The sequence below is a fragment of the Momordica charantia genome (genome assembly GCF_013281855.1).
Source record: "Momordica charantia cultivar OHB3-1 chromosome 1 unlocalized genomic scaffold, Mcharantia_2.0 BLBB01000001.1, whole genome shotgun sequence".
Classification (NCBI taxonomy): Eukaryota; Viridiplantae; Streptophyta; class Magnoliopsida; order Cucurbitales; family Cucurbitaceae; genus Momordica; species Momordica charantia.
The window spans coordinates 22,396,080-22,422,001 of record NW_028275157.1 but is presented as its reverse complement, the minus strand read 5'-3'; the positions used below and the strand labels follow the sequence as shown (position 1 = coordinate 22,422,001).

Genomic DNA, 25,922 nt, shown 5'->3' with positions numbered 1-25,922 from the left:
AATTTTGAGTTAAATTACTTAGATCATATTTTTATTTTTAATTAATAAATCAATTTTTTTCTAATGATAATTAATGAATTAAACTAAAAAATTATATTTATATTTTATTTTTCAGTATTTAACCTGATTATAGTTTTATATTATAATTAATAAATTAATATTTCAGCACCTATCAAAATAAAGAAATTTAATTACATCCCTTTCAAATCTTTCCAATGTCAAAGCATTTAGGATTTCCAACACAAATATTTAAAATAATTTGTTGAATTTTTTTTATTCCGAACAGCGGGCAAAATATTTATCAAGGAGGAAGTAATTCCTTAACCTATTATTTACCCCACACCACGGGCCCAGTTTCAAATAGGCGTAAAATACCATTTCCCCGTCCGCTGTCCTATTTTCGCGTGCCCCTCCGCTCCGAAGAAAGTCCACTGCCGATTGCTTCTATCGAAAGCTCCTATCCTCAACGAACTCGATCCCGTCGTCTTCATCTTGCTTCCTCACAGAGCCTCAAAGGTAACACATTCAGCATAATTATCCTTAATCTATTAGTGATTATGTTTGGAATTTAGATATGAGCAATGAAGTTCGTTTCCCATTTTCTTTATTTCTTTCTTCTTCTTCTTCTTCTTCTTCTTCTTCTTTTTCATTATCTCTTTCCGTGCACAGCACCGCATGTGAAACTGATTTGATTTTCTTGGAAATTAGCATTGAAATCGGTCAATTGTATCCGATTATAGTAGATAAGGGCGTTTTGCGGATAATATTAAAACTGCTAGTATCTATTATTTTCCAGATGAATATATGAAGTAATCATCCAGAAGTTCATGTTGTACCTCTGATATCCCCAATTTCTTTCCCATCTTATCATACAATCAAGATAAGTCGTAGAAATGTCCAGAAATTCTTTTGAGTGATTATGAATTTTCGACTTTTCCCACTTTGGGTTCCTTCTGAAGAAGTAATTTGATTGTAAATTATATTTCGATATACAATCAACGTAATTAACTTCATTATCTTCACATTTCGATCAATTATCAAATTTATAAACGAATATTTTGTTTAAGAAATATAGATCTCTTGCACAATTTCAAACTAGAAAATTTTAGTGAGGCAAGTGCTTTGATATCTTTGGCTTTTGTGGATAATGCACAGAATGTAACTCTAATGAGGATAAGTACGGTGCACAAAATTTTTTGCTTGCTTGGTGGAAGAAAACTTGTTGATTTTTCAATTTACCCCCTACTCATTTTGTATAATAAATAATATGATTTCATATTTTTGTACTCATTATAATTTAATTTAATTTTTAAAAATTAATTTTTATTTACAAGAACTTTAAAGACTAATAATTTCATTGATATTTATACAGAAGTCGATGTCTTAAAAAAAAATAACAACAATTTTATTGAGATTTAAAAAGACATTGACTATATAAAAATAAAGAGACAATAATTTTATTAGGATTTAAACAACCAGGAAATATAATTTAGCTTCTTCTTCTTCTTCTTTTATTTTTTTTAGTATCTTGGTAATTATAATTTAGTTTCTAGTAGTGAATATTGATTCTTATGAATAAAAAATAAAGATTATAAATTCTGAAAAGATGAAACGGAAAATTTAAAGACAATATCTAACGATGGATTAAATTATTATTATTATTATAATTTTTTTTTGAGATAATGGATTAAATTATTTGAATTGATTAAATTTCTAGTATCTGACAGTAAAATACCATGATAATTGCTTTCAATTTAAAAACATATGTTTACACAGATAATTATACATATAAAAAAAGTACCACTTGAAGTACAAAATATTTCATGAATTTTTAGTATCTTATGAATGATATCACTTATTTTTATTTAAAAATTTATATATTTAAGCTTTAGTTTACTTATTTGATCGTATAACAAACTCAATAGTATTTAATATTTTACTTTCAAATTTCAAAATCTTTTAAGTATAGTAGATATGTTCCAAATTTAATGGAGTAAAAAGCTAACATAATTAATTTATTTAAAGATTCTTTTGTGTAACTTGATAACAATTCCAGAAAAGGGTATATGTTTTAAATATGATTGTTTTTAATCTTAACTTCTAATGTTATACATTTAAAATATTGCTAATTCATTATTTATTAATTATTAAAATTACAGCATGCATCAAACCATTTTAACAAATGGTGAATTAAATATGCAATGTATGACTTAGTTTTTTTTTTTTTTTGACAGGAATGTATGACTTAGTTTGTTTCAATTACTCAATTTTTTAAAAAGTATTATTATGCTACATATGATGCATTTTTCCAATTTGATATATTTGTATCCTATATATCTATTAAATTATTTATTTTTAAGTAAAATTATAAATAATTATTCAAATGTATAACAGTATTAGTTCATCAAATATATTATAAAAACAAGTTCATTTAATAATTTTTCAATCACATGTATTTACATTTTTTATAGATATTTATTTTTTTGAGAAAAGGAAAGTCTCTCTTCTCTCTCCTCATGTACTTCGTCTCTCCTACCTGTCAAAATATTAGAAAACTTAGGGTGGGCAGCAGGATGCAGAGAATTCTTCTAAACATAATTATAGTTCCAACTTTGACATTTAGTTAAAGTTGGGTATTTCTGTAAGATCCATGCTCACAATGTGAAGAATTTTCTTTTGGGAAAGGTTGTTATGGATGGTAAGACGCTCATCATATATGAAATGGTGACAGGATAGAGAGGGCAGAGGGGTTTACTTTGGTTTGGGGATTGTGCATAAATTCATGCATTTTTGCTCTTTTTTTAACTTGTTCCATCCTATGTGTTATGGATGGGAAAGCCTCTGCTGATATGCAAGTGGCCTGAGACGTTTGGTTAGCGTGAAGGAAGAAAAAGCGTATTTCTTTACCAGATGTAAAAATCAGTATCCTTTCTTGATGCAAATTAAGACCAGAAAATTCCGACCAGTGAATTCATCAAGGAATGTTTAGATATATTTCTTTGGTCTTTTTTACAGTTGGAATAAGTGTTAGAATGGGGACGCCTGAATGGGCTTATATGGCTTCATAAATTTGCAAACTTCTACTCAGGAGCGAGTAGCATAATCATTTCACTAGCCCCCCCTTGAATTTTGAGCATATTTCTTGGAAAGGGTGGAAACTGTGCATAAGGGTACTGCAATTGAACTTATTACTTGTTGTTTCCTCCAAACCAGCCTATCTTCCTGTCATGGCTACGCGGGAAATCGTGGATTATGCCAGAAATTTTGCCATCATGGTCAGAGTCCAAGGCCCTGTGAGTCACTATCTTTCTTGCCCTTTTTCCATGCTCCCCATGCTTGTAATTTCCGTTGAGATGGTGAAAAATCGGTGCAAGCCTTATGATTTAGGACCCGAAGGGCCTGAAGATGCACAAGCATGCATTCCATCAGTATCAGTGAGAACCTTCCTATCTGATAGGTTTATTTGGGGTTTGTATGTTTCTAACTTGGAAAATTTTTTATTGATTCCCTCTATTGCTTTGCATGTGAAGCTCTGGGAGGACAACTCTTTCAGCATCTGGAATGATATTACCTGAAATCCTTTATGACACTGAGGTCGCTAAGCATCTTGGTAATCATAAGGATCAATTTGCATCGTTGGTTCTGACTAATTCCTCAATTTTTGAGCCTTTTATGCCACAGCAACACAGAGATATCATTCGTCAGGTTAACTTCACTTAATATGCTGTAGAAGGGGGAAATTGCATTTGATTGTTATGGGTTTTGTTGTTGTCATAAATTATTTTCCCCCGCATTATACATTTGATTAACCATGTTAATATATTTGATAAACCTATTTACGAGCTGCAGGGAAAGCCTGAGTTAATTCCTGGTGTTCAGATTGACATTATGGTTGAGGTATAACATAGAAGGTTGTATATTTGATAAATACACAGTTTTTCTTGAATGGCTTATTTGGGCCATAAAATCACATATTAATAATCCCTTGTGGCACAGGATAACTCATTGATGGAGAGAGATTTTGAAGTACGCAATGGAGGAACTCCTCATTGGCATGCTGCGCACTTGTTGGCTTTGGTAGGAATCTCATTTGCTCACTATTTAGTTGGGATTATAACAGTATCGTGAAATATTAATTAGACTTCTCTTTGAGGTTTGTTTTTTTCTCCATGGAGATGTTTAACTCACGGGGTAAATTTATGTAATCTAGGTTAAGAATTTGAGCCTATTAATGTTTTATGTGAGTTTTATTTTGAGCTATAGTTTTTTGCTGATCCTATAGCCTGTATAAACCAATGTTACATAAGTTCAAGCTTATGATTCCTCTCCAATAATGTCATGTTTACTCATTACTCTGCATCTGATAATAAGCATGTGACCGTTTCTTATCTTATATCATGGATTTAACTCGTTTAACTGCCATGCAATCTTTTGATGTCAATTTAGATACTGTGGTTTGCAGTATGATATACCTACATCTGCCACTGCTCTTCAGTCAGTCATGGATGCATCTTTAGATTCAATACATCAAAGATGGGAGGTCGGCTGGTCGTTGGCCTCATATACAAATGGTCCTCCATCCTTCAGGGATGCTCTTCAGAGACAGGTTATGTATCTGTTGTCTTATATTTATGAACTTCAGCAAACCACGCTTGAAGAAAGAACTGAACTCTAACTATTGATGAATGAAATTCTGAGGTTATTCTAATTAAGGTTCTATAAAACAAAATTTCTCTAGGGGGAGCTAATGTGTAAAACTTTAGCAAGTTGAGTGATTTTTGGTTTGATAAAAAGATTGAATTAGCATAAATAATCATTCGAAGATTCACATTTGGAAGGTACGGGTAGAACTTCAATCAGCATTGGCACATTCCTCCTTTTAATCTATATAACTTGAGACATCTCAGATCATACGGCCATTATCAGATTGAATTAGCTTGTGACAACTAACCGACTCGATATCCATTTTTTCTTTCTAATTAACATGAACCACATTTTAATGATCTAAAGAGACACCTAGCTAGATCAAAACTAACTTGTCCATTATGCTTTACCAAGTTTCCTCAATTTGTAACAATTGCAAGAAGAGAGCCTGGTAATATCTAGTTAAGAATTCATTGTTTAGTTTCCTAGGTATGTTATTTTCCCCCCAGGGACCTGCTCCTTACCAGACGGGGAAATCCAAATTCAAGTTGGGACGGAGATTTTTTCTTTCCTGATTTAATTTTGGAGCTGAGGATGGAGAATGTATTCCTTGCCTCACCTCCTACCCCGCTTCTACCCTCGTCCTTGAAAATTTAAATATTTTTTTATTAGATTTATTAACTTTTATGTTCATAAATTAATAATATTTATTAAATTTTTGTATATAATTAATTATTAAAAATAGTAAATATCTAATAAACTAATTTCTCAAAATTTTAACTTGAAAATGTGCGTTTTTTTAATTTAATGTTTAATTAAATACAAAAAGATAACACAGCGGAGAATCCTCAACAAACCACCTGCCCCCGTGGTTGGCAGTGACCATTAAGGCTCTCATCTAATCTTGTCCTGTTGATCATAGATTGAAGTGATAAATGTTATAATTGCTATCAATTCTTTAACAATGGTAATTGGGGTAATATAGGATGGGGAAATTTGAACCTCAAATGAGTGAGTTCTTACACCATATCTAGTCTTTTGCTAATTGGGGCTGTTGTGATAGAAGGGGTAATTTGATGCCCTATGACTATTATCATGATTTCCACGGAAAGCATGCTGAAAAGGCAAAGATCCAAGACCTGGGATTAGTTGTATCGGTGTCATATAATTGTACATATTCTGTTTTGTTCCCGTATTTATGTCTTTATTTTCATTTTTAGTCTCCTGAGTGTAGTTTCGGGTTCATCTTCAGATTGAAAATGACAAGAGAACTTTTGTTGGTAGCCAGAAGCATTTGGATATGGAAGGATCCAACAAGACTGATGACTTAAGAGTAAGAATTGCCATTCTTGGTGTTCCGTCATTATCAAAGGTGAATTTCTACCTGTTTGTACCTGTCATTCATTAGAAATTTTCACTTTGAATAAATTGAAGGATGGGTCTTTCTCGAATATCCATAGCCTTTTCTCCTTGACCTGGAGACGTCTAGTGCTAGTAATTATATTTTTGTTTCTAGGATGTGCCAAACATCAGTATATCTCCCTCAAGGCAGAGAGGATCCTTTCTTCTTGCGGTTGGTTCTCCTTTTGGTGTTCTATCACCGGTGCATTTCTTTAACAGGTAGGTCTATCTTCTCTAACATCCGGTTAATACAGTCTATTGTTTTCCAAACTGTACCGGACTTGCAAGTTATTAGGTCTTTATTTACATTGAGATTTGTATAATCCTAGATGCTGGTGGCTGTTTCTCTCTTGTTTTTTCATGTCCAGTACTTAGTGTTGGTTTCCAGCATGACTGAATGGCATATTGGAATCTCACGATGACCTTAGTAGTTGATAAATTATTTTTGTAGATGGTACAAATGACTTTCTTCTTTCATTTTATTGACCGCAGTATGTTTTTGAGTTTACTACCCTCTCTTTTCGGGCTGTCTTTCTTCAAGCCAAATTGCTATCAAAGGGATAATGTCACGAAATAATTTATGGTCTGTGGCTTCTGTGGTTGAGTCTGTTCTTGCATCATGCTGAAAATTAAAGATGACGAGTTATTATAGGCATCCTTGAAGGACAGTTCCTCGATGTTGAAATTTGTATTTATTTAGTTTTAAAAATATGGACCAAATTGAGTTTACCACATACAATGATGGAGATAATTCAAAGCTTGTAAAGCAAAAGATACAGTAGAACCTTCTAGCATTAATATCTTAGACTTTATTTGGATCAATAATTTGACAGCGATATATATGGTTATCATGCCAACAAGTTGTTCGATTTAATTCTTGGATTTTGAAATTTAAGCCGATTTATTTTTGCAAAAGTTGGTTTGGAAGAATATTATCTTGTCTTCAGGTGTAACATGCCAACAAGTTGTTTGATTTAATTCTTGGATTTTGAAATTTGAGTCGATTAATTTTTGCAAAAGTTGGTTTGGAAGAATGTTTCTTGTCATTTTGTGTAACATACACCTGAAGACAAGATAATATTCCATTGCATTTGCGAACTTCAACGGTTAGCTGCTATTGTTTTTGTGACTTGTAGTATTTGATTGTTTGCCCAAATTAGCATATCAGTCGGGTCAATTGCCAATTCCTACCCTCCTCGCTCATGGAACAAGTCATTGCTGATGGCTGACATGCGGTGTCTTCCTGGTATGTACATCTATATATTTTATTATATTCTGTTTTATTCTGGTGGCTTCTTTCTTACCACCATTACGATACTTAATATGTTAGGAATGGAAGGCTGTCCTGTTTTTGATGAACATGCACGTATCATCGGTGTTCTGATTAGGCCACTTATGCATTATATGACTGGTGCTGAGATTCAGGTATAATGAGTCTGTTTGCTTCTCATTACATGCTATTTAAGTTCTCTTGTAGTTATTGCGTTGTGTGAGACTCTAGCCTTGGGTAACAGTTGTTAGTTCCATGGGGAGCCATCGCAACTGCTTGCAGTGATTTGCTGTTTGGGGCTTATTATGCTGGAGAAGGGATTGGAAATGACAATGGGTGTACTAACGTGGGGAATGAGGCAATGACTAAGGAACAAAAATTTGAGGGAACCTTCAGTAGTATTCATGAAAATTCTTATTGTTGTCCTTTCCCAAATAAAGTTGAGAAGGCAATGGCTTCTGTTTGTCTTGTTACAATTGGTGAAGGAATATGGGCCTCTGGTGTTCTGCTCAATAGCCAAGGCCTAATACTCACAAATGCTCACTTGATAGAGCCGTGGAGATTTGGGAAAACAAACTCAAGTGCAGAAAGATCAATTGAAAATGCCCAGCTGCTGCAGACCCATACTGAGGATTCTCCATGTTCAATGCATAATGGTGTTTTTGGCGGGAAAAATAGTGGAAGTTTGAAACAAAATGCCTCTGAGAATGCAAATATTCTGATTCAGGACCAACTTCAGGATAATAAGAGTTTTGCTAACTATGGCCGTAGAAACTTGCGTGTTCGCTTGAACCATGCAGATCAGTGGATCTGGTGCGATGCTAAAGTGATATATATCTGTCAGGGACCTTGGGATGTTGCCCTGTTACAGCTTGAGCAAATTCCAGAGCAGCTCTCACCTATTAAAATGGATTGTTCGTGTCCATCCTCAGGGTCAAAGATATATGTTATTGGACATGGACTATTGGGACCAAAATCTGGTACTTTCGTCAAATAACTTGGTCTATTATTATTGTCATGTGATTTTTTCTTTTAGTATGCCATTCCACGTTGGTGTTAGAAAAAGTTTTGTTTTGGGAGTAGGGATAGGGATGAACCAGACGAAGGAACTTTTCTTTCTTATCCAGCATTTACCATAGTCAGTGGGTCCTAGCTTCTTCTACAATGATCGTGATTTTTAATCGATAAGAAATTACTCCTGGCACAAGGGAGTTTAAATAACACCTAATGGATGTCATAGATGTTGATCACATTTAGAATTTCAGCAGTTATCTTTATTGTTTTTGAATGTGTTACTTGACAACCAAAAAGGATCCCTTAAAGGGAAAGGATTTGTTATTCGCATTATATAGATTGTTTTTTGTTCTTTTTTGGAAAAATGGTTGATGACCCTTTTACTTGAAGGAGAGGATGACTAACTTTACAGTGTTGCCATATTTTTGTTTTACATATAAATTAATTCTCAAATCGGTGCAACTGTGGCAATTCCTTCCACGCACACATAAATATGTATATATTTAGATTATCTTAGTCTAGTTTGAATTTTGTTAGGCTTCTCTCCATCTGTTTGCTCTGGTGTGGTGGCGAATGTGGTGAAAGCAAAGATTCCCTCATCTCATCATCAAGGAGATTCACTAGAATATTTTCCTGCAATTCTTGAAACAACAGCTGCAGTCCATCCTGGTGGTAGTGGGGGTGCTGTTGTCAATTCAGAAGGCCATATGGTTGGACTTGTTACAAGGTACAGTACAACAAATAAATATCAATTTATCCATATTAGGTTATGCTTGGAATATATATTGCTTCTGACTATTTTAAAGGGAACTGGTAAACCTATGGGTTAATAACATTTTCTAGACAAGGCGAAGGGTTCAGTATACGTAAATCTATTTGTTAAAAGTGGATTAAGACCAGTTGGAAGCTTGCTCTGTTTCCACTACAGCTTTTCATGTTTCAATTTCCCTGCGTGTGGTTGAAAAGCTGCCAAACATACTCTTAAGAGATAGTGCATAATCTTTTTTCCATCTGCTTACTTTCATCTAGTCCATCTATTTGTGAATTTTGCCTTGCATCATGGTTCGAATATAATATGATTGATGGATTCAGCTAAACACGTCTTACAATGTCAGATAATATCTCCTTGGGAGCACGTGTTCTTAAAGACATATTAACCTTTAAATTTTAGCTGGCATAAAACCTAGAAAATCTTTTAAATGATTCTCCTGATTATTGTTCCTACATAATTACCTGTGCCATCATCATTAGTGAAGGATCACAGGATTAATTCAGTTTTGTCCGTGGACAGCAATGCTTGCAAAGATTGTTGTGTTGTATTTTGCAGACGCATTTGGTTTTCCTGGATTGTTTGCTAGTTCATGAAAAATAGTTCATTAATAGGTATCCCGTTGTCTATTAGATCAGTTCGAGTCAAGTTTGATGATGTGCCTGTTTTTTCTAGTGATTTTAAGTCGATGATTTTTTACCAAGCCACCATCAGTATTCATTATTATGGTGGATTTCCTCTGGAAATTAATAATTTCTGTGAAATGTTGATTCAGCAATGCGAGGCATGGGCGAGGATCTATTATTCCACACTTGAATTTCAGCATACCATGTGCAGCCTTGGAGCCCATTTATAGGTTCTCCAAAGGTGGGCCACCGGAACTAATCGTGCTGTTACTGTTCAATTTAGCAATCGCGATCCATGTATAAAGTTTCTTCAGATATCATGATGGGAAAATATTTCAATTCTTTTAAGTTAGATAAGGCATCAACCCTTAATAAAAACAAGGCAGCAGCAGCATTCGGGTTTAGACCTCTAAATTATTGTGGAATATCTAGAAGTGGCATTGAGCTTAAAGAAATTCAATCATTTGAAGGAACCATATCGGCTCCTAGAAGCAATAAAGTATAATAACATCAAATCATGGCTGTTTATAGATCCCTCTAGTTTTCTAGTTTCTTAAATCAGTACATTCAATGCAATGTCTTTACCACAGTATCTGTGCTAGATGTAATTCCTTTGTATTTTTTCCACCTGCAGACATGGAGGACCTCTCAGTCTTAAAAGTTCTTGATGAACCAGATGAGCAGCTTTCTTCTCTATGGGCACTGATGCCACAACGATCTCCCAAGCCCGATCTGCCACAACTGTTCGGTGAAGACCATGAAACAAAGGGGAAAGGTTCTCGATTTGCAAAGTTCATCGCCGAAAGGCGAGAAGTGTTCCAAAAGCCAACTGTTCATAACAAGGGGGAGGGCCTTCCATCTAAGACACTCCGTAGCAAGTTATGACCAGTTATCTGGTGAAAAAGAACACTCATGGGGACTGCATCACCATGATCAGAAACAGCGTTGCTTTTGTTTTGGGTGAGTGTTATAGTGTACTTTTTGTTTTTTATGTGGATATTTATTGGTCCCATGAAGTCTAGAGAGGAAGATATCTGGTCTTTGATTTTTTTACAAATAGACAATAGGTATACTTTACCAAATGTGCAAAATGATTTCTTTTTTCACAACAGGAACTTCTTGTGAACTTTTTAGGCACAACTCAATTTCTTTTGGAACAAAGTCTTGAGGGTTACCAGAATAAAAATATTCTCTATAAAAAAGATATGCATAATGTAAATATATTGAAGCTATTTGACATGATTAAAAAAAGTATTAATATTCTCTAGCAAATGGTTACTATTTGACATGATTAAAAAAAGTATTAATAATTTTTTTTACCATTTTGTTTATTATATATGGTTTCTCCAACAAAGTTCGTAGTTTTTTTTAAGAGCAGTATTAAACAGATTTTGCAAATCAAACTATTGAACTCAATCCAACAAATTGTGCAAATTATACATAGAAATCAGCTATTGAACTTAGGGAAAAAAAGGAAAGAACAGAAAAACCAACCACTGATTTTCTATAATTTGTATTTATTCCAATGACTATTTTCCTCATTTCAAGTAGTTTTGTTTTATTGGCACATTCTTAATAAAACATTATACGGCAAATGAAGGGGGGCTCTAACCTATAAAACTTTAAGAAAATATTATTGATATTTTAAGCCGTTGAGTTAGGTTTAGTAAGTGTAGGTAATTATTCAACATGAATTAAATAAATATTAAATAATTTTTAAGGGGTCAATAATAAATTATATATAGACACACACATCAAATTTATGAACTATTATAATACTTAATAATTTGACGTTATTATTATAAACATGCTTACGCGCACCTCGACTAATCTCACCAGTAATTCCTAAGATAGATGGCCATGAGATTTGAACTCATTCCTTCCTAATTAACCCAAGTCCTTCTGTACCAATGAGTCAATGTATAATTTTAAAAAACCAACATATTCAAAACTATTATGTCAATTTAGTTTTAAAAATATTTTTCATGTATTTTTATACGAGTAAAACTTGATTGAGTAGCACCTTTTTTTTTGTTTGGTGAATTTGAAATTTTGGAAAAAAAAAAAGAAGAAAAGAAACTAAGGGCGAGTTACTAAATATCATTTGATAACAGTTTGTTTGAAATTATTGTGTCGTTCGATAATGGTTGGTTTTTCATTTTTCATTTTTTAAAAATGTTCTTAAAATTGTATGAAAATTTCGTAACAAACCATGAAATCTATTGTTTCCAACACAGGTATACAATTTTAGAAATGAAAATTTTAAAACAAAAAAAATGAAAAGTAGATTATGCTATCAAATGTTTTTTTTTTAATTAAAAACAAAAAATGGATCAAAATCCTAAAAATATTACTTGTGGAGATTCAATCCACCAATACATATGTTTTAAGCTGTCGAGGTATATATATGTCTTAGACAGGCCGGTTTCGTCGACATATTACTCGATGTGTCGAGGTGTTCGACATCAAGATGAGGAAAAGTCGTTTTTTCTCCATGTTGTCGACACATCCACATGTCGACTCAAATGTCTTTTTTTTTTTTTTTAATTTAGGTTATTTTGTTTTCATCTTCTTGCTACAATCTATATAAAGATTTAGTAGCAAGTATAAGTTATACTTATTACTAAACCTATATATATGTCAATATTTCACATACATTGCAATCGTATAACTAAAGACTAAATTGGATTATAAATTATCAATAAAGTATAATCAAGTAACAATGAACTTTAATTTAATAATTCAAATAATACAATAATAGGCAAATTAAGCTACAATTAAAATTTACTTTACTTATTCAAATAATTTCGATCCAATTTTATTAAAGAAAAAAAATCTTTTTTGGATATTTTCATGAACGTCGACATTTTCAAAATAATGATCATATTCTTACATTTAATAGTTAAAGGTGATCAATTATAGACTAATTAAGCCGCAATTCAAGTTTTATTAACTAATTCAAAAAATTTCCATCAATTTTCACAATTTGCATGAGTTTTTCTCGAGATATCCGTCGACATCGACATTTCGAACGGAGCACCTCGCTTCAATTTAATTTATATGCATGCTTTTCCTTTTAATTATTATCTCTATTATTCGCTTTCTATTATTCATAAAGCGATGAAAAATCAATGGACGTTTATTGTTGTACAAAAAAGGAAAAAAAAACGTCGCAGTTATTAATAACACTCTAATGTAGATTGCTCAAAACGAAGCCATGAAAAATCAATGGACATTTATTGCAACTCCAAAACAACATAAACCCTAAAATAATTTTCAATTCTATTATCAAAACTATATTTTCAGCCAATATAACTAATTAAATCTCCACACTTTTTTTTTTCGGGATAGAGAGACATCATCTATTGAAAAAATATGTATGAAATGTATCGGAGGATTTAAGTAAAAACGCTAGAGTTTAGAGATGGTGGAGTAAAGAGGTTAATTAAGTAAAATATACCATATAGACTGAAGATATAAGGGTTTAGTCCTGATGTCTCTTCCGTTTAGTCTCTATTATCTTCATAATTATAAAAAGATCGATTTAAATGACTAGGAAGAACTAGCCACTCTTATGTCGTCTTAATTAAAGTTGATCTACTGATCTAAAAACATTTGAGAACAATCTATTATTTCTTCCCAATCAAATATAACACATGACAGTCTCCTACATCTCTTCTAATATATGGTATCGTCTATTAGAAACATTCAACATCTCTCCCGTTTCATGATCACATCCAACTTTTTAACCTTCAAACGGCAGAATGAATATATAATTAAAAACTATTAAAAATATAAAAACTAAATCCAAATGTTCCACTTAGAAAGTGACTAAGTTGAAACAACATAAAAAACATCCAAAAATAAAACATGTATTTAGCCTAAAATTAAAGCACAGCCGACTTCCACAAAAAGACAATCTATTTAAACCCAGATTTAACTGATGTGACCTACGCAGAAAGCAGCATCTGGAAACTTTGCCCTACACACAAGTTAATAGTCACTACAAAAAAAGAGAGAAAAAAAAAAAAAAAGTTTGCAGACAGCCATAGGAATTGACAGGAGAGAGAGAGCATCTAATTCATTTTAATTTTCATCAATTTCTCAAATTAAAGCTCATCCGATTCCTTCATCTCTTATGAAAATTATAATATATTTTTTCTTCTTCTTCTTCTTCTTCAGAAACCAACCAACCGGCGAGGCGGCGGCGGAGGCGGCGGTTGTCTTTTGTGGATCAGGTGGAGGATTGTCCGCCATGGAACTCCGAGGATAAGCTTTTTCGCCGGCGTTCGTTGTGTCCGGCCAAACGCCTCCGGCAGCTTCTCTTGGTCTCATCGAACTCTGAAACCGCATGAAACCTGAAATTTAATAGTTTAGCTAATATGGTCAAACACATTATCAACCAATTTCAACCTTTTTTTCAAAAATTAAATTAGAAAATTTGTTCATAAACCAAACAAATTTCGACTATAATGAAACGCCCAAAATACACTTAACAAGGAAAGAAAGTGCCCAAATCAAACTAATTATAATCTTCAAAGAAAAATAGAAATTTAACTAATTGAACACTTTTGTTCAAGTATAATAAGTTTAAATTGAAAAAAAAAATTAAAAGTTTCAAAGTTAAAATTGATTATCTAATTCAAGTATACTCCCCTTAAATAATAATAATGTAACCTCTCCTACCTCAACAAAACACACTTATTTTGTTTTATAAGAAAATTTCCATATATAAAATATTAAGTAGACATCAATTTAAGCTTTTGAATTTATTGATGGTTTAATACGGTACTAAAACAAGATATCTTGAATTCCCCTCAAAATGTATAATTTTTCTTCTTTCAAAATGCTATATATTCTAAAATGACAATTAATATAGTAAATCACTTAACAAAAACACGCCACAAGTGTTTATAAATAAATAAATAAAAAAGAATTAATTAAGAGTATTAATTTAACTATATACACAAGTTTAAGGAAAGTTTAAAATTGAAATTAACTCACCTAACACTTCATTCCATATGTAGTGAAACAAAGAAAAAAGTATTATTCTTAATTAAGTAGTGAAAAATATATATACTGTGTTCACTTCACAAGTACTTCAAACTAGTGGAAAAATATTTATAAAATATGGAATAATAGATCTCCAAACACACTGTACATAATGTAATGTAGAATGAATTTGATTATTTGAGCTAACTTAAAAAGTTAATTATTAATTTCCAAAACTCAAAAACAGTACTTGTTTTAAGTTTTCAATTTCGCCACATTCCTCACTGCTTTGAAACGGGAGAAGAAAAAAAGGATCAAATTCAAATTTAGGTTTTAGGCCTTAGAAGCTACAAGTACTAAATTATATTTTAAAACAGATGATACAGATTAGGGTTTTGTTTTAATTTTAATTTTTAAAATTTGTACCTGCTACACTGCTGGCAAAAGCGCTGCTCCAATCCGGCCAAAATGACGACCGCCGCCTTGGCATGGAACTCACAGACCTTGTGGCGGCGGTGGTACGGCCGGGCGCCGCTCAGATCGGCATTACAGCCGTCGGCTTGGCAACGCGCCACCGTTGACCTCCCTGCTCCGCCACACCGACCGCCGCTTAAAGCTCTCCTGATCTTTCTCTCCTCTTCCCCAAACCCTACTTCTCCGCCGCCGCCGCCGTCTTCTTCCTCCTCCTCCTCATCCTCTTCAGGCGTGCCCCCCCAAGATGCCATTTTTCAGACAATTAACCAATTTGGAGCAACTCAGCAAAACCATATCACTATATATATACATAAACTAAAATGGAAGCGACAAGAGAAGTGAAGGACCACACCTTCCCTTTTTTTCCTTTTTCTTTGGTTTTCTTTTTTTACTTTCCATTAGCAAAAAATAGTTAAAATTACAATTTTGGTCTAGAAATTTCCAAAGATTTTTGCTTTTAGTTTTGGAGGATTCTCTCTTATCCAATCATAGACATCTTTCGCTGAACTGTTAAAAACATATATGAATGAATAAAAACTTGTAGTCTCTGCTATGTGTGGGATAATCATAATTATAATCATCTCTAAATTTATATAACATAAAATTATCATCTAGGACGCTGACATATTTGTAGCTTGTGTTGCACTTTAATGTTATAGATATTCTTATGATATTGTTCATTTTAAAATTAATAATACTTTGGTATCCTACGTGTTGTGTTGTTATCTATATATAAATTCACGATTTTTATAATTATTTCTAATCAACTTTAACCTTCTCGAATCATTGTCATCCAAGTAAAATTTATTATTTTAATTTGGAGTAGATGACTTTTTGGTTTTTGACGGATGAATGGAAAGTAAAAATTAGAACCCAACTTAAACCGAAGGAAGTAAGACCCAGCAATGAAAAGAAGGGGAAGAGTAGGTTTACCTATAATTAATTTTGATCTTTTCGAAAAAATCATAAGTATGGATTCTTTTTTAATATAACGGAGCGAAAACTTGAGAATCGGTTTGGTAATATATACATTTAGTGTATCTTGTTTCTCGTTTTTTAGAAACAAAACAAATTATTCTTATTTCTCGTTTTTCATTAAAAAGACGTTTCCAAAATGGTATAGATATTTTAGAAATATATAATGTTCTTATTTTCATTTCCAGTTTTTTTCAAAACTTTAATAAACGTATTGTTTTACCACTCTTGAATTATAAAATACATCAAAAATATTAAAAAACAAAATATAATATAAGAATGTTGACAATATTTAATATAATAAAAGAATTAATTTTAATCTAAAATTTAACTTTTTAAATTCACAATCTTAGAGAAAAAAAACAACACATAAAATTCTAGATAGTTGATGATCATGGTTTTGAACTCAATCTCTTTAAATTTATTAGAATTTACTTTGACTAAGTTAATCTATGATGGTTTAATTGGATATATGATTACGGTTGATTAATAATATAATCATTTATTGTTTGAAATTATTATATTTTTTTTCGAGTACAATCATGAAAATTTGAACGTTTGACTTTTTGACGACGTAGTCGGCACATAATTGAAATTATTATATGTTCTATGTCTTTTATGGTAAAAATAAAAATAACTTCGGGTAGGAATTATAGGTCACGTGGTGGAAATATATAGTATTTTTTGGTGGTAAAGAGCGTATTGCAAGGGTCGCTGTCGGTCGTTTTCCATTGGGGGGGGGGGGGTGGGGGACGGGACGATTCCTTGACAAAACTCGGCCCATAGGTGGCACGTGACAGCCATGTATCAACCAATGATTTGGACACTCTCCACCTATGGATCTCCGCCACGTGAACTCCGTACGGTGACCGCCTTGGGCACCCTAGTCTATCCCCCTTTTCTCTTTTCCTCCTTTCTATTTTGCAAGAGTTGAGGCGATTTTTGTTTTGTGAGCGCCAATTGGTTTGGAGCAAAGTGGGCAACTGTCATTTATTCTTTTATGCCTTTTTTTATTATTATTTTTTAATTTTTGGGGGCAATTATCGGGTACATCAAGGACCACAATAATGCAGCTGTACCATGCGTCTTGGTCCACCAATCTGTACGAGAAGATAGCAGCACAGCATCAGAACCTTTGCCAACTGTACCCACTTTGACCATTCAAATTTCCCTTCTTTTTTTTTCTAATTTTACTTTAATGCAAAATCGAGTATATGACATAATGTTTAAATACGTCAGCATTCTTATCATCTCTATTCTCAAACAAGCCAAATAAAGTAGGATTCTTGAAAATTAAGTTTGATTCATGTGTATCCCGTTATAGATTTCTGAAAAGAAGTACGAATATAACTTAATAAAAGTAACATATTATAGGTTAAAACTAAAAATTTTTTAAAATTTATTATCTATTTAATTTCTAAATTATATAAATATATAAAAAGATGGTTATGTATTTAGACTTTTGATTTTGATTTTAATAAGTTTGAGTCGTTGTTATCGTACTAACAATTAACAAATAATTTTATTTGGTATGACATAAGGGACAAAAAAATATTTTATCCAACTAACATACTTCTTCTTCTTCGTATCGTATTACTTTAAACTATTATTGCAATCATCACACCACATTAACATTAAGTAGCAATGTTAGTGACATCGACTTAAAGATTGTTATAAGAAATTTAGAGACGTTATTAGAATTATTTAAAGTTGCATAACCATCAAAATTTAAGGATAGATCAAATTTATAAATGAATATCTATATATTATAAAAATAATAATAAAGAAACAAGGCATAACAACTCAAATTTTGGGATGTGCTCCCCCTGTATATTTATATTTAATCGTATCTAATTTGTCCTACATTTCAATAATAAAAAAGATTATGTGTAAAAGTTTCGAAGGTAAAATTTTGTCTTAGGAAAATTTCAAACTTCTACCCACTGATCCATAAAAACTTTAAATTATCACATTATTTCAGGTACAATGGATTTTTCATATTTTATTTAAAGTGTTTATTTATTAACAAATATTTTAAAATAATTAATGAGAGATTTGTTGATTATCCACATTCCAAGGGGCTGGTTTGTATTGTCCTCCATGATTGCGAACCTTTGTGGGTCTGTTGTTGGGAAGAAAAGCCCAATAAGAAGTCTACTATTGAAATAAGCCCAGAGGCCCAAGTTTTGCATCTTCGTTATGGCCTTTTTACCTGGAGAAAATGGGCCTGGAGTTTAATTTCAGATGCCGGAACGGAACTTTTGTTCAGGTCTGATTTATTTTCAATTATTTATTTAATTTAATCTTCAACTGATGTACTTTGATTTATTATTTTGATAATTGGGAAACATGACGAAACTGATTTTCTTTAATTCAACATTCGAACTTTCGACTAATAGGTTGAGCTATGCCAAATTAGCTAATGAACATAATATTTGTTCTTAAAATTTATCATAAATATACATATATCTTTTGTGAAGTCTGAAAATAAAAGATTGCGAAGTCTATTGAATACTAATTTAAGAGAGTTGTATTATGTTCAACTCCTAAACTGATCTTAAACTATAAATTAATTCTACTCTATCATCTCAACTGACAATGGTAAACTTCAAGTTCAAACAAAATTTAGAAAATACAGTCCAAGGGAAAAGGAAAAGAGAGAGATTGAAATACTATTTTAGTTCCTATACTTTTCGATTTTGGATAATTTTAGTTACGGTACTTTCAACTTTTGTTAGACTACTTTTTAAATATCAATGTTGATCTTTATACTTTAAAACAGTGACCAATTCCTATTTAATAATTTTAACACAATTTTTATATAAAATGGAAACCTTTCCATACAAATTATTAAGAAGAAATGAGCTAAAAATGAAATACGTGGATCAAATAGTTTCAATTTTCAAAATACCGGAATTCAAATGGACAAAAGTGTAGAAACTAAAATAAACTTATAACGAGACATGTACCAAAATAATATTCTGAAAACAAATAAAAGAATGTATGGAAATGGCAGAGAGAACTGCGAAGGTGAGTGTGGAAGAAGTGGGTCTTTGAAGGTTGAATGTGCCGAGAGGAACAGTCCAAAACACCTTTAACCCCTAATTATAATTACCCAAACTTCCATATTTACCTAATCTCACAGCCATGCCCCTCCCCATCCACATCACACATCAAATCTTTAATCTTTTACAATTCTAACATAACTCAGTAAAAGAATCTATATCTATTATCATATTAAAAGTCTATTAGTTCGATTTCTTATCTCAGGAAATTTTTTCCTCTGTAAATTGAAAAAGTACACGAAATTGAAAGATGGAGATAACGATATCTCTTTGATCAACTCACAAATGTAAAAAGGAAGAAAGAAGGTTGGAAAAAGCCAAAGTGCGAGGCATGGTATATGGGAACTTGCCATACAAATCAATCACATACTCCAAATTCATATGTATAAATGTCTCTACCACTCTCTATTTTAATATTTTTCTCTATTATTGACTTTTAGTTTTTGTCATTTTGTGGGATTTAGTTGTAATGCACAATTACCTCCACCATGAAATCTTCCTAGATTTTATTTTCTTGAATCTTCACTGAACTTATTTGATCCTCCCCAACTCCATCAATACATGACGATGTTTATCCACTATGGGCTTAAATATAATATAAATTTACTTTTGAATTATTCCACCTACAAAACAATAGTTCATACTCACAAATTTATTATTATCTTTTTTCTACCCTTAGGTCTCACATTCCCCAACCAGCACAAAGTCATAGTGTTGGCCGTCAAGTTATCGTGCTTATCTTGTATATAATGCTAAGAATATATAAAAAAACTAAATTTAGTGTGTATATAATGCTAATGAGTGGGTGGGATGATTCAAACTTTGGTCAGTGATAAATGTCAATTACTATCCTCCTCTCGAACAAAGTACACAGAATTATCATGATATTGTCTGCATTGAGTATAGCCTTCACGACTTTGCATGTTTCACCCAAAAAAAATTTCATATTAATAGAGCTTATCTATATACTATGGATGATGCTCTTCCCTCATTTCTAACCGTTGTTTAACTCGAGAGAATACGAATAACGAAAGCAATTATCTAGTTTCGTTTTTCTTTTTATGTTGTTGGTAAATGAAGATGTGGGGAAGATGGGTGGGTTGTGATATGAATCAAAAGGGAGAGAGATGTTTGAGGTGCAAAAATGTGGTGAGCCATTGATGGGTACAGGTACAGGTACCTCAGTTTTTGATGTCTCTCACTTATATTTGGAATCTCTTGATTGATGGGGACGGCGGTGGCGTGGCAGTGGCAGTGGCTGTGGCTGTGGCGGTGGCGCCAAATTGATTGAATTCTGGCTGTGTGGGTCGGCTTCTACTTTGAGTTTGGACCACCCATTTCCATTTCCAATTCCAATTCTTACTTCTCTTTTACGATAATATTCTTCTATCTTCCTCACTATTTAATTAACTTATTTACATATATGGAAGCAAAAGGGAATAATAAAACGGAGGAAGTCCAGAAAAGTTGAGGAAAAACATGCTGCACAAAATTCCAAGTTCAAACCATTATTTTCCAATTTCCCCTTCTCTTTCTTTTCCCACCTTCCCCACCTTACCAAACAAGTAAACACTGCCCCCTTCTCTTCTTTTCCCATTAACTTCTCCTTTACTTTACGATATTGCCTATTTTAAATCTAAACTTTCCAAGTGTGTGAAATCACACATCAAATATTAGATAATGAGATGATCTTAGGTACTTCTCCTTTACTTTACGATATTGCCTATTTTAAATCTAAACTTTCCAAGTGTGTGAAATCACACATCAAATATTAGATAATGAGATGATCTTAGGTATGTAAAATGAGGAGTAGCATCACTTATAGAGTGAAATAGAAAGTAAAGTCCAAAAAATAAAGAAAAGATTTGTTGTTTTTTGGTTTTTTAAGATCTCGTTAATAATTAAGGGTGTATTTGGTTCGTAGTCTGAAAATAGAGAATTTAATGAAAAATTGAGTTATATTTTTGTTTTCAACATTTTTCAATGTGTTTAGTAGTAAAGTTGAAAAGTGAAAATTTTGTCCGGGATAAATAAACACACTCAACATTTTAAGTTTAAGCTGATCAGTTGGGTAAATTTAATTTATATATGGATATGAACAACAAATCTTAATTTAAAAAATTGTTTAATGTGTGTTGAATAATATCTCTGTAAACTAGTGTCGTTCAATCTAAAATAATATTAATTAATGTATTAACATTTTTGTTATAAATTTTGTAGAATTATTATTTTACAATACTATATAATTTATAAAACATTATATTTTATATCTTTAATTTTAACATAAATGAAATGAGTTTATAGCATGCAATATTATATTTAACAAAGTTTTTATCTTTTTTTGATGTAATTTTGTATTTTAAAGTTTCAAATTTAAAATCTGAAAATATTGAAAACATAAAATTGTTGTTTTAGATTTTTCACCATTTAGATCACAAAATCGGGGAACAATTTTAAAAAATAATTCTGCCAAACATATTAACTGAATCCATTTGATTCAATTAATGAATTAAAAAGAAAGGAATAAAATTTGAAATAACATGCCGAACAAATCCTATAAAAACCCAATATTGACACAAGTGATGCTTTTTGGTTATTATAAAATTAAAAGGGGACATATTGAAAACCCAAGCTCGTTAAAGCAACTCCAACAGGCATCCCATTTTATTTTGGACAGTGGGCTGGCTGATCAGCTGCTCTAGGAGTAGGAAAATAAAGTGGAAATTAGCTTTTGCAGGTGTTCTTTTATAGAACAAAGAAAAAAGATTCTTTTCAAAGGGAGGTTTTGAGAAATCTTAAACCACGAGAAGTACAACTGTTTAGTTAATCAAGAGATAGATAGGGCAAAGATTATTAATTAAATTATAAAGCTTAAAATTTTCTTTTGAAACAATTTGGGGCTGCTGAAGAATAATGATGGGGGCCAGAATTTTAAGGAAGAAAATCCCTTGGAGCCCTACAAAATCCAATTGTTCCCCAAGCTCTGATCTACTTTTTTTTTTTTTGGTTCTTTTCACAGATAAATGAGCTGCCCTCCACATGGCTCTGCATGCACTTTCTTTGCTTCCTCTTTAATTCTCTCTCTTCCATTAACACCAAGAAAGAGAAAGAGAAAGAGAAAGAAACCAAACAGCCACACAGAAACTCAGTCTCCAATGGCTTCGTTTTTGCTCTCAATCTGCACAAAAGACGAAACTGTTACCCATTATATATTATATAAACAAAAAAAATACAGAAAATGGAAAGTGGAAGTGGGATTTGCTTTGCATTGGCTATTGAGCTAATTTTAGGGATTCCCTCTGTCTTAATTTTGATTTCCAACATAACAAAAGGAATGTTTTCCGAACAGAAATGTGCTGCGGAGAGGTAGTGTTTAGTCTCGTGGAAATGTTCTGTTTTTTTTTTCCTCTACCAATTAAATTTCGTTGAACCTTCCCAGATTCATAACTAATATTCCTACTTTTATCTTCTTGTCCTTTCCTTCCCTTGCGAATTTCCCATCTGTCTTTTCGGTTTTTTTTTTTAATCATAAAAGTATTCGAATTTTAATTTGGGGTTCTTTTTTTCAGACCCACCACGTGAAATTTCATTACAAAAATGTAACTTCAAGTGTGTAATATAAGTTTTCGTTCTTTGTAACAGTCTTTTTGGTCCCTCTCTTTCACTTTTGTCAAGTATTTTAACTTTATGAGAGAGCTTAATTATCTCTTCTATCATGTTATAATATTTCTATTTTTAAATATAATTTCACAAGATAAATAGCAAACCCTAATAACATTTTATAAGTTAATTCCCAAGGGTTTCGTATTCGATTTAGTCCGTGCACTTTAAAATTTTATATCTAAATATTTATGTTGTTAACTTTGTTTGTTTACACTTGCTGCCGCACTAAATACCTAAATTTGTATAAAATGATCAACTCAACCACGTAATTCTTAAATTATATTGTCATCACTATGTCAAGTATTGAACTAATGAATTAACAATATATGTCATATTGTCCCCAAGGGATAGCTTTGGATCTCGAGGGATATTCTTGAGGTTTTGGGTTCAAGTCACATGAAACACAACTCCGTCAAGCAATAACCCCTTACGTACTCGGTATGGAGATAGTGCGCATACCTCACATAGACATACATCTCCAAAAAGTTTACGAATTAAACTTTGTAATTCATCTCAAAATTAAGAAATATTTACATATTTCTACGGTCCTTCCTACCACAGTGGATGCTTTCATTTTGGAATATAACAAGATTCTTCTTTCCACCAACAGATATGTTCTTTGGTGCAATGGCTTCTACTTGATCATTTGATTTATCTGGCTTGAAACAATCGTCTCTTTACAGACGGCTGCCTCTTCTTGGTCCACAAAATCATATGTCTTCTGTAATTACGATATTTTCACCATCTCTTTGAACTGGGGTGCGTTTATTTAGCCTCTCCCTCTTATATGTTTCTCACATACTTTTTTGAATGAATGGTGTGTCGTATTTTTTTTTAAATAAATATATACTTAAATAATAAAAAAAAAATAGTTAAAACTTAGGTCGAAGGAACATTCATTAGTCTGTTTGAAAATTTGAATCCGAATATGAGATGAGATGACTTCTTTTTGTACATGTTAGAGTTCCTTTAAATGAAATTTCAACGATTTGTTTGAGTGGAGAAAGTGTGTAGCAACTGCAAGAATATTTCTTTCCTTCAACTGTATTAACACAAATTGGCCACAAGTTTCTCTCTTTCCCCTCTCTCCAATTATTATACTCCAACATGACCCCTCCAATTTTTGTTGCTTAGCTTTTGGAATAGAATATCTGCTTCTGTGCCCTTATTTTACCCTAATACCAACTTCTCTTCTTCTTCCTTCTTCTTCTTCTTCTTCTTCTTCTTCTTCTCTCCCCTTTTTTATGCCCTTTCTCTTTAGAATCTGGTAAATGATAAAAAGGGTTGATGCATAATGGCTTCAGCTTCTAGAATTATGGACAATAATAATCTTGTTCAACAGCAGCCTCAATCATCATCAGCTGCGCCCTTGAAGTGCCCTCGCTGTGATTCTTCCAACACAAAGTTTTGTTATTACAATAATTACAGCCTCTCCCAGCCCAGGCACTTCTGCAAGGCATGTAAACGCTACTGGACCAGAGGCGGAACCCTAAGAAATGTCCCCGTCGGCGGCGGCTGCCGGAGAAACAACAAGCGCCTCAAGACCTCTTCTTCTTCCTCTTCTACAGTCAACGCTGCTGCTGCCGTTAAGTCAACTCCAGCTAATTCTACTGCAAGTCAAAACCCTCATCCCCAAAATAGCACCAACCCAATGTTCTATGGGGTAAATAATACTGACCCATCTGGCCTAAATCTTCAGTTTTCAAGTGTGGAATCTGTTCCTGGACTTAATCTTTCGCCGCCGCAGTTTGATGCCATTGGTGGATTAGGGTTTTCATCTGCTCTTCTCTCTGGGTTCACTAATAATTCCGCTACTGCTTCCAATCACTTCCATCATCATCCCACCATTTCATTTGAGCGAAATTCACAGCTTTTGGGCAATTTTGAAGCTAGTTTGATGATGCCGACAAAGGACGTGAAAATAGAAGGCTTGAACAGGTATCTTTTAGATCATTGTCGTGTTAAAAAGCTTAAGCCAATAGGTTAGTATACGTAATATAGTAATCATTTCTTTATATTCTTAACAGGTTCCGCCCGAATCAGACCGAGCAAATTGATCTGGGGAATTTCTCGGACCCCTTGTCTCATTATTGGAATCCGACAACAGTGACGGGGAATTGGCACGATCCGACGAGTAATGGGTCCTCAATTGCTTCTCTATTCTAGGAGATGGGGGTATTATTTCAACCATTTATCTGTATTTCGATCTCCCTCTATGATTTTAAGAGAGCAGATGAAAAGGGGAAAGAAAAGAGAAAGAAGAAAGTAGAAGAAAGTAGAAGAAAGTGGGATCGGAGTGATCATGTCAGCTGCAAAAAAGCTCAAAACCCTGAAAACTTTATCGATGTGGGTTTGAGAATTTTTATAGTTAATTGCGCTGAGAGGAACCTCGGATCCTCTTTCATTTCGTCAGTAAAAAGAAGTTAAAGCTGAAGTTTTTTACTTTGAACACAACTTTCACATCCTTTGATTTGGATTCGGATTTCAAGCTAGAAAGACAAGTCTTTAGCTTCGCATGTAAATTCATGCATGCATCTAAAAGGATCAGATACGTTTTTCTCCTTCATTTTCCTTTTTTTTTCTTTTTTTTTGAGGTATATAGTTAAGGGTATAGGAAGATCAGAGGGAGATTTGTTATCGCAATGGTGATGAGAAATAGATCTCGTTAAATTTAAGGTTTTCTATATGTTTTTTCTTTGTTGGTTTTGTAACGTCATTAACAAGGATATTTGGTCTGGGAAAAGAGGAATGTTTATGTTTGTTTACCTTCATTTTCAATTTCGTGTGATGCGGGAAATTTTGGTTTTTAGTCTGGACAATAATCTCTTCTTACAATACATTAAAAATGCATATTTCCTTTTTTTTTCTTTTTCAATAAGGGATGTGAGAAGCATATCGGATCCATCATAACTCCGCATTAAGTATGTTTGGACAAGAGTAATACTAAGTTAGATGACCACTAAAGATGAGAGAAAATACATGTTGTAATTAGAAAAAAGAGGAGATTCAGAAGAGGGGGAGAGACTGAT

At 32.7% G+C, this 25,922-nt stretch overlaps 3 protein-coding genes across 5 annotated transcripts; 2 read left to right on the top strand and 1 right to left on the bottom strand.

The window, feature by feature from the left end:
* Positions 1-392: 392 nt before the first annotated feature.
* DEG15 (protease-like protein) lies at positions 393-10,833 on the top strand. 2 transcript variants are annotated; one of them, XM_022286498.2, is made up of 15 exons: positions 393-516; positions 3,214-3,293; positions 3,388-3,434; positions 3,531-3,705; positions 3,850-3,897; positions 3,997-4,077; positions 4,463-4,606; positions 5,897-6,016; positions 6,161-6,264; positions 7,206-7,291; positions 7,376-7,470; positions 7,560-8,295; positions 8,867-9,056; positions 9,874-9,965; positions 10,359-10,833. In XM_022286498.2, the coding sequence occupies exons 2-15, from the start codon at positions 3,228-3,230 to the stop codon at positions 10,607-10,609; spliced, it is 2,235 nt and encodes a 744-aa protein (XP_022142190.1). In that variant the 5' UTR covers positions 393-516; positions 3,214-3,227; the 3' UTR covers positions 10,610-10,833. The 2 variants fall into 2 exon arrangements, with proteins under 2 accessions (XP_022142190.1, XP_022142191.1); XM_022286499.2 differs by lacking the exons at positions 393-516; positions 3,214-3,293; positions 3,388-3,434 and having other exon boundaries at positions 3,627-3,705; positions 3,850-3,911.
* Positions 10,834-13,489: 2,656 nt separating this feature from the next.
* On the bottom strand, positions 13,490-15,476 carry LOC111012368 (squamosa promoter-binding protein 1). The gene is made up of 2 exons (XM_022286503.2): positions 15,143-15,476; positions 13,490-14,082 (listed from the first exon to the last, which is right to left on the bottom strand). Exons 1-2 carry the CDS (start codon positions 15,439-15,441, stop codon positions 13,959-13,961), a joined length of 423 nt encoding a protein of 140 aa, XP_022142195.1. The 5' UTR covers positions 15,442-15,476; the 3' UTR covers positions 13,490-13,958.
* An 8,454-nt stretch (positions 15,477-23,930) lies between these two features.
* Positions 23,931-25,671, top strand: LOC111012367 (dof zinc finger protein DOF1.4). 2 transcript variants are annotated; one of them, XM_022286502.2, is made up of 3 exons: positions 23,931-24,556; positions 24,641-24,831; positions 24,921-25,671. In XM_022286502.2, the coding sequence occupies exons 1-3, from the start codon at positions 24,188-24,190 to the stop codon at positions 25,057-25,059; spliced, it is 699 nt and encodes a 232-aa protein (XP_022142194.1). In that variant the 5' UTR covers positions 23,931-24,187; the 3' UTR covers positions 25,060-25,671. The 2 variants fall into 2 exon arrangements, with proteins under 2 accessions (XP_022142194.1, XP_022142193.1); XM_022286501.2 differs by having other exon boundaries at positions 23,939-24,831.
* Positions 25,672-25,922: the final 251 nt, after the last annotated feature.